Source organism: Habropoda laboriosa, unplaced genomic scaffold, assembly GCF_001263275.1.
Source record: "Habropoda laboriosa isolate 0110345459 unplaced genomic scaffold, ASM126327v1 scaffold84, whole genome shotgun sequence".
Taxonomy (NCBI): domain Eukaryota; kingdom Metazoa; phylum Arthropoda; class Insecta; order Hymenoptera; family Apidae; genus Habropoda; species Habropoda laboriosa.
The window spans coordinates 934,391-943,688 of record NW_017100202.1 but is presented as its reverse complement, the minus strand read 5'-3'; the positions used below and the strand labels follow the sequence as shown (position 1 = coordinate 943,688).

The 9,298-nt window shown below is 42.1% G+C and overlaps 1 protein-coding gene across 1 annotated transcript in view; it reads right to left on the bottom strand.

Moving 5' to 3' along the window:
• LOC108570438 (titin) overlaps window positions 1-9,298 on the bottom strand; it is a 76,032-nt gene that overhangs the window by 6,962 nt on the left and 59,772 nt on the right. Inside the window, exons 35-41 of the mRNA XM_017932298.1 lie at window positions 7,399-7,760; window positions 6,340-6,568; window positions 5,484-5,681; window positions 4,711-4,914; window positions 4,430-4,593; window positions 1,297-4,278; window positions 237-456 (exon numbers count right to left, since the gene is read on the bottom strand). Of these exons, the coding sequence (XP_017787787.1) occupies window positions 237-456; window positions 1,297-4,278; window positions 4,430-4,593; window positions 4,711-4,914; window positions 5,484-5,681; window positions 6,340-6,568; window positions 7,399-7,760 (4,359 nt within the window). The remainder of the gene's footprint in view (window positions 1-236; window positions 457-1,296; window positions 4,279-4,429; window positions 4,594-4,710; window positions 4,915-5,483; window positions 5,682-6,339; window positions 6,569-7,398; window positions 7,761-9,298) is intronic.

Genomic DNA, 9,298 nt, shown 5'->3' with positions numbered 1-9,298 from the left:
GAAGATCCCAGCCAGTCGATTGTGTGTTCTACTGGCGCTGTTGGAAAGCAACTTTCTTTTTTCTGTTTCTTTGACATTAACAATCACCGATCTTTTATATTACACATACACAGTTACCGGAAGAAATTATTATAAATATATATGTACAAGTAAATATGTGATATATTCGTGTAACGAGTATTGTATAATACCGAAACAAGAAGTGCTGTGAGCTTTACGTTAGGATTTGTAAATACCTGGACCAGCGAGATTAGGTTTCACGGGTCTGAAAGTTTGATCGTCGCTTTCGTAGCCTCGCGGTTTCCATAGAGGCGGTATTCGGCCGTCGTAGTCGCTCTCGTAGTCGCTTTCGCGAAATTCGCCCTTCACGAATTTCGAAGGACTCGGAGAGGGAGGCAGGATCTTCTTCGTGCTCTCCAGCTTTTTGTGAGATTGATCCGTGGAGTAAACGGTTTCCTGAAAATATGGAATGACAACGTTCACGTATCTTCGTTGATTGTGTTATGAAATGGCGAGGTTAACGCGAAACACTGAAGCAGACATTTGGTCCTCAGTTAGTAGTATCTTTTGCAATTATTTTGAAGCATTGTATTTTCTATCTTTTACGATTGCAGTGTGCTGTAATATATGGTGCATTCTGTGTCTTTGAAACTCGTTGGAATTATTCTGAGAATATTAGATTTGAAATTGTAAGGCACTATGGTGAATCGAAGTAAGTTTTACGCCTGTAAATCGTTGGACGTGAATTTTAAAGCGGTCAAAGTGGGATAAAGTGAGTTTGCAAATTCTGAGGTTACGAAGTTTAAGATTATATGCGTTTAAAGTTGGTGAAAGTGAGTCTCAAGAGTCCCAAATCAGTGGATCGAAATTTTTATCTACTTAGAGAAGATGAAAGTGAGTTCTAAAGAAGTTTGAAATCACTGAAGTTTCTACCTAACCTAAAGGGGACCAAAGTGGGACCAAATCTAACCTAAAGAAGACCAAAATTATTAAATCAAATTTTTCAATATTCATAAAAATATGCTAAAAGCTACAAAACGACCACCAATCGAGGACCACGAAAAGTATCAAAAAGCGTACTCTAAAAGTCCAAAGTTCTAGAATGCTAAACCTGCAACAAACCAACACAAAAAGAAACCATTGAAACTAACATAGAAACACAAAATATTTGTTAGTAACATCGTCACTCGATTCCACTAAAACGAAAACGAAAGAAGAGAACGATATTCAATCATCGTCTCCTCTTTAGCAAGATTAGTGCAAGCGACGCAATCGACACACTCGCACATCTCGAACCTTCGTGGAGGTGAATCTCGACGGTGATGCGGAGGACGCGTAGCTCTTCTCTACGAAAGAACTACGCTGAACGCTCGGTGGTTGAGTCGGCTGTTTCGCTACCGACGAAATAGACGGTCCAAAAGTTTCCTTCTTCTGTTGCTGCTGGCGGCTGTCGTAGCTCTTGCTCTCGAAAAATTCCGATCGACTCTCCGAATACGAGGTTCTCGATTCCATGTGAGACGTCTTCTGCATCGACTGTAGCGACTTCTGCTGGCGTGGCTCGTCTGTGTCAGCCATGTATCCACTCTCCTGTTGGAACGTCTTCACCTTGAACTTGGGCGATTCTGGCTTCTTAATTGGTGGACTCTTCGGCGCTGCACTCTTCGTCGCTGGCTGAACGTAAATTGGAGGAGAACCAGGCTTCAAGTCAATCGTAGGAGGTGGCTGAACAACTTGGAACTTCTGCTGTTCTTGTATCTCCTTCTCGTGTCTCTTATAAGTGGTAGTTTTCTTGCAAATCTTCTCCTGCTGCTCTTTAGCGATCGTTGGCCTAGGTGGACCCATGGTCTGCGGAGGAACGTCGAACTTTGACGGAGGAAGCGGCTCAGGCTCGGTCGATCTAGGCCTGGTTGGTTGCTTAGGCATCGGAGGCTGCACTCTTCGATAGCGAGGTTCCTCGCCATCGCTCTCGTAAGGCCTCCATTTTGCCTTAAGATGACCGTCTATGTCCGACTCGTAATCACTCTCCTGGGTGAAGCTTCCTTTCGTGAATTTCGAGGGAATCGGTGGAGGAGGCACTTTCTGTGTCTTTGGTGCTGCAGCTGGAGAAGGTTTAAAGGGAAACGGTTCGAGAGGCTCAACAGGTGGTTGTTGTTGTTTAGCTGGAATCGGTGGCGGAGTCATTCTGACGTCTTTAGGAGGCAACGCTGGTGGTTCTTCCTTCTTAGGAGTTGGAGGAATGGTTCTGATTCCAACTGAAGGGATCTTAGCTGGCTGGTACTCTACAAACATCTCTAAACTCTTCTCCATCTTCTCCACCTTCTCTCTCACCATTGGAGCTGGGATGTAGCCAATTTCCGCAGGTGGTCCTGGTTCCAGGACCATCTGCTCCGGAGCTGGCTCAGGAAGATGGTACAATTGAACCACTGGTTTCTTAGGTGGCTCGACACTTCTGACCAGACTAGGAGCCTTCAGATCATCAGTTCCCGACCATTTCTTCGAACTGTACTCCTCGATTTTCTCCGATTTTTCCGACTTCTTCGTGTCACACTCGCTGGTGTACTTCTCGTACAGAGACTTCTCTGCTATCTTATTCACCGTGTGATCCACTTTGATCGTCTCAGCGTTGTAAATAATGGGTTGAACTTTAGGTGGAGACGGAGCTCTTTTCAGAATCTTCTCCGAGGATTCCTGCTTCGAGCTCCAGGAACGTCTCTCCGTCGTGCTGGAAGACTCCACGCTGGACTTCTTGATCCCACCAGGAATCTCTTCAACCTCCTTTCTAAACTCCTTCGTCGAGCTCTTGTAGTCCTCTCCGGGAACCTGCCACTCTTGCTTGAACTTCGTGCTCGCCTCCTCCTGCGGAGGCCAGGATTTCCTAGTCGAGTCGGCGCATTTCTTCGCCCAGGATTTCTCCATGGCTAAACCGTCGGCCGAAGGTCTAGGCGACGTGGACCTCAGGACCTCCTGATGACTCGACGCCGCAGAGTGACATCTGTACTCGGACAGATCGGTGGACACGTGCGACCTGGTCTCGAAATCGGAGGAAGAAGACCAAGGTCTGCTCGGAGAGGTCGCTCGGATAGACGACAGATAGTCCTTCTTCTCGTGGACGTCTTTCTTCACACACGGTTCCTCCACTATCTCTTTCTTCTCGAGTTCAAACGGAGGAGGTGGCCTGGAGAAGGTTGGCGCCACTTTGGGGGTTTCGATTACCTTTGGAGAGGGCGAGGGGAATATTTTCACACCGCCAATAGGCGCATCGATCGGGGACAGGGTCTTGTCGAAGGATTCTTGTAGTTGTTTCGCCTTGATGGACACGTCAGGGCGTTTTTTTTTCACCTCCTCGGGCTTTGGCATGTAACCAATCTCTGGAGGTGGTTCTGGCACCAACTTGAAGCCTTCCACTAGTATCTCAGAAGTTTCTGATTTACTCTCCGATTTGCTCTCCATCTTGCTCTCCATTTTACTCTCCATTTTCGACATCGTCACAGAGGACGATCCTGAAGTGACGGTTTCTTCCATCACTGTCTTCTTAGACTCTACCGTCGGTGATTTGTAAGGTTCGTAGGGGAAGTCGAATAATTTATTGTCCACGCCCCGGTTAGTTGTGCCACCGTGTTCCAATTTCGCGAAAATCTCGTGGACAGCTTTCTTCGGAGTTTGAAGCTCTGGAGGCTTCGGTTCTGGTTTCTTCACCTCCTGGAAGGTCGTCGATCGTTCGTAATTCTTCGTCAGTTTGCCAACCTTCACCTCGTGACCATCAGCGTCGTCTACCAGTTTAATCATCTCTTTCGGACCTTTCGGTGTTGTTTCCGTCTCTTTCGTCATCGACTCGAAGAAACTCAACGCGTCCTTCTTGGCTATCGTTGACGTTTCGACGTTCTCGTTTTCAGTTTTCGTTTTTTCCTCTATTATCGTTGTTTTTGGCTCGGTGCTCCATTTCTCTAACTCCTCGCGAATCACGTCTCTCACCGCCGTCTTTTCTTCCTTCTTCGGCTCGATCACGCTCGGTGTTTTGTGCTCCAGTTTCATGTGGAACTTCTGTTCAGATTTGGTCTGCATCTGATGGGATTCGACGGTGGAAGAGATGGTTTCTGATCGACTCATCTTAGTCTCTGGTTCCTCGATCTTTTCTACCGTGCGTGTAGTTTGATGCGACGAAGTCGACGACACTATCGGTGTGGATTTCAGAGTCGGGATTGGCTGAATTGTCGTTATTGGCACGTGCTCGCTCGTTTGCTGTTTGATAGAAGTAACTCCGCTCTTCTTTTCGTCGGACTAGATACGAATACGGGACTTTATACTTTGCATTATATCTTGGAAAATATCTTTCTTGTGAACGGTATAATTTTACAGGTAGTTTTCATTCTTGACGAATGAACGCTTAAGATTAAAGCTTTTTGTTATTTATTTGGGAAAAAATTGTTACCTGGGCGATTTTCTTGTCGTGAACGTTCTCGTAGATGACAGTTTTGTGAACTTCGACCATCGTGTCCGGCGTTGGCTCGAAAACAGCGAAATCGGCTATGCTTTGTGCTTCGCCACCGGCATTTGTCGCTCGAACCATGTATTTTCCAGCATGCTCCTTTTCAGCTGAAATGTATTCACTTTATTAAGCATACTTTCGTTTCACTTTATTACGAAGAATGATTTAAAGTTATTTCAGATAAAATATTTATGAAATTTCTTCTTGTATTGCTGTCGAAGTACCTTTGTCGATAATTAGCATGTAACAATTTCCCTGCTGCTTCATTCTCAGTTCGGGAGGACGTTCTCTAATAGGAATATTATCTTTGAACCAAGAAACCGTGGGTTCTGGTGTTCCCGTGATCTCAACTTCCATGTTAACGCGATCTCCGCGTTTCACAATTTGAGCTTGCAGTCTTCTGCCAAATACCGGTGGGAATATCGTTTCTGAAAATGCACTAAAATGTAAAATCTCTCCTGAAAATTTCATAAATCAATCTAAAATTTATTTTACAATTTTCGATTGGAAAGAAAGTACAATTCTTCACAGTAAAATAATTATATTCCTAAAATTCTATTTCTAAGATATTCATTATTAAAATTACGATCCTTGCACTGTGAAAACAAAATAAATTTTGGAATTTCATTTAAAAGGAATGAAACGTTTGGTAATACTTTTCTAATCAAATTTGCAAATGCACTAAAATGCAAAATTTCTCCTGAAAATTTCATAACTCAATCTAAAATTTATATTACAATTTTTCGCAGTAAAATAATTCTTTTCGCAGAATTCTATTTCTGTTAAAGAATTCACTATTAAAATTACGATCCTTGCACAGTGAAAAACAAAATAAATTTTGGAATTTCATTTTAAAGAAATGAGCTTGAGATTAGTGATACTTTTCTATTGATAAAGCATGGAACAAGTGATTATTTTAAGATGGTTGATTACACAGGATCACAATAGACGGTGGTAACTTTCAATAGCGAAAGGATTAATCGCTATTATTTCTCACTTTTTACAACGAGATCGGCTGTGCTGCTAGCAGAGCCAACTTCGTTGCTCGCCGTGCAAGTATATCGTCCAGCGTCCTTAACGTTCACATTCTTCAGCTCCAAACGGACGTGATTGTGCGCGTAAGTGATCGTCATTCCGTCTTTCGTTTTCAGTTCTTGCCCGTTCTTCGACCAGCTGATCGAAGGCTGAGGGAATCCTGCAGAAAGATTTACGAACCGGTTACGAAACCTGACAAAACGGTTGCAGTCTCATAGTAATTCAAACACCGCTGTAAAATTACGATTCTGGCAATAGTTCAATAGATCATGTTGTACAAGCTATTATGAAACGATATTTTCTTCTGATAAGAGAGGAGAATATTTCGCTTGGCAAAATTAACCGTCAACTGATTTTTGGTATCGTTAAATGCTCAACTAAACTGCCAACCGATAGTTTAAGGCTACTTATCACCTTAGAATTCATACTCAAACTGTCACCAATTTTTTGTAAACTCACAAAAATCAAGTTGCGGTGATCGATACGAATTTATTTCGTTACGACAGATTTGGCTGACATAATATTAAACATTATACAAATTATTTCCGAAAATTCTTGAATAGCGCTCTGAAATTTTTGCTTTCTAAAATTTGCAAAACTGAGTGTAACCCTTGTATACCAATTTCTATACTTTCCTTCAACAGCTTTTTACGTTCTCGTGAGAGTATCTCGACTTTTTGCAAATTTCTCCGTCGATGCGCGTTTCCAAGATAGAAATTTACGCGAACAACGTTAAATATCAAAGCGTGAAACAACCGTGAACATTTCGGTGCCCCTATGCAAGGGTTAATAATTAGGAGCCGCGATTTTCCTCTCACCGTCGATGATTCCTTCGAGGACAATGTCAGTGCCCTGATCCACGATCATTCCAGTCACAGGTGAAACGAATCTCGGTGCCGTGGATTTTCTGGCCGGCTTCGATACTTGAGCAGACTTCACATCGCGTTTGATTCCCTCCTCGTCTTGCGACACAACCACGGTTCTCTCCTGACGAATCTCGCCTGGTTGGTCTTGGATGATCTTCTCGTGTTCCTCGACTTTGTACGACTATGCAGTTAAGACGAATTTCAGTATTGATTCTTCGTGTTCAAACATTCTACACAATTGTGAAATTCTGTTCAGATACTCGTATATTTTCGCGCAATCTCGCTGTTACATAAAACTTCTTATCTTTGTTCCATAACCTATTTTCAGGTTTGAAGTGAAGTACCAAGTAATTTCTATGTTATTGTGCAGTATTCTTACCGATACGTTATTACTCTTTCATTTATATCCTTTCTTTCAGAATTACGTCAAAGTTTGCAGAGTCAAATTTTCTTTGCTTGTCGGAGAAGAAATTGGGGTTTGAAAGTAAGAACTGACCATAAGATAAACAAATTGAAACTTAGATTTCTGAATATGCAACTTTTAAGTCACATGGAGGGCTTAAGAAAGAATTGAAGACTTTGCAGTAAGAAGAGAGCCCCAAATATCATCATTTTTGGAAGACTGATAAAAACAGTGTTAACAAATTAACTACTACTGAGCAAAAATATCTTTCATTTATGACGGGAAGAATTTTCAAAATTTGAATTAAAATTTATGTATTACTATAGGAAAAAGTATCAGAGAATCAATCTACAAAATCTACAAAATTTTAGAAAAATTATAACTGCACCCTTCGTTCACCGATCCTGATCCTTAGAGTGCAAATATCAGCGTCCTTCTCGCAGCAAAGTCTTCAATTTTAAAAATCCCTATTCTACCCAACAAACCGAACCTTCTACCAACCATAAATTACTCTCATTCGTATCATCTTGCAAATTCCTCGAATCATCTCTCAAGATCGCCCAGAAATCGTTCAAACAGCCAATAATCCATTTCCAACATCAACATACCTGCACAACAGGAGGTGCTCCATTCTCAGAGGACGACTGTTCCGTACTGTGAACAGTAGTCTTCACGCAAACGCTGGTAGGTTCCTGTCCAGTTTTCGCCGACGACGAAGACATAGTAGAGGAGACGAACTCCTTTTTCGTGGTCTTATGCGTGGTCGAAGACTCGGTGATCGTCTGCGACATTTTCGTCAACACCTGACTCTCACCTCCGGTTTCGCTCTTCTCCGAAGAGAAGTGTTTGTCGCTGGTACCAGCTGCGTGCATTTTGTCGACGGGCAAACTTTCGACTAACTCGAGCACCCTCTCTTCTAAAACTGCCCCTTCGACTTTCTTCTTCTTCTCCTCCTCACCAGGCCAGCCACCTGACGAGGATGATTAATTGGGATATCAATAGATTGCTGAGTGCTTTTTTGGCCTGCAGCCTCTGACGGATAAGAGGTGCGCGGCTCGTCAGGTCTTTGCGATCCGGAAAGATAAAGAGGAATATTGTGAATGAGAATGGAACTCGTAATCGGAATAGTTGGAGTAGCGTGAGTCTGGTGTGATATATCAGGGTGATTGTAGTAAATGAATCGGGATGTAGATTTGTTCTAGGTGAACTTGCAACGTTCGTTCTTTCGTGCAGTTGTTACACCATTCTGGCAATGTTGCTTTTTCATATTTTCAAATTTGACAGAATTGATCGAAGAAGTGCAAAATTTTCCTCTGCGATTTTCTTCTAACTTTACTTCGAACAGAGTTGGAGAAGGAAAGCGAGTACGGATTTTTAATCAATTCTGTGTCAAATTTTGGAATTTAGGAAATTAATCTTGAGGGTGAAAGATTGGGCAAAGAATACACAAAACGTTTCCTCCATGTTTTTCTTTTAATTTTACTTTGAACAGAGCTGGGAAAAGATAGTGAGTATGGATTTCTAATCAATTCTGTGTCAAATTTTGGAATTTAGAAAATTAATATTGAAAATTAATTTTCAGTGTGAAAAATTGAGCGAAGAATACTATAATACTCAAAAAATTTTCTTCTACGTTTTTCGTTTATAATAGCTTCGCTTCGAACAGAGCTGGGAAAAGATAGCGAATACGGAATTTTCATCGATTCTGTGTCAAATTTTGAAATTTGTAAAATTAATTTTCAGTGTGAAAAACAGTGGACCAAAAGATCGAAGGATAATTCGTTCGAATATATTAGAATTTTTCGTTCATTAACGAAGTGTATACAATTCACACCAATTACCGCAACACTCGTTTGATCTACCTTAAAGTATGACTACGCGCAAAAAAGCCGACACAAAGCTCTCAAAGCTTTAAAATATATGCAAGACAGATGTCACCGAGATGTCCCGAATTTCATTCACATTTCCTCGTCACCCTAAGCGATGCATAACTTGGCATCAAAGAAAGGCACACGTACCCAAATATAATTTCACCCAGGAAAATGGAACACGAGTGTCACAAAATCTCTACGATAAACATAAACATAATAAATAAACTAGATCCTCCCTGATATCCTCTAAAAATTTCTCGCTAAATCTCCCCCGAAAAACATACGAAAATAAAAGACACCGAATATTTATCACTTTACGCAACAATTCGATGGGAATAAAATTCTCGAAGGATCGTTTCTCTCTTCGAGTAGAACAGGTGCACAGTGTCATAGTAATCGCGGATAATGAGAGTTTGATGGTCGATCCTCATCGATCTATTCCCTTGAATCACGGTTGTATTAATAGTTGGCCCGTTTAATCGACGCTGGCCACGCTAGAATCGGCTCGTCGAATCCGGAATTGGAATCCGAAATGATGGCGCAATCGTCTCGCTGAAATTCCGCGACTATTCGACTGTGAACGACAACCGGAAACGCTTCGGGAAGAAGCGAGGCGCGAGGAGGATCGTGGACGGCG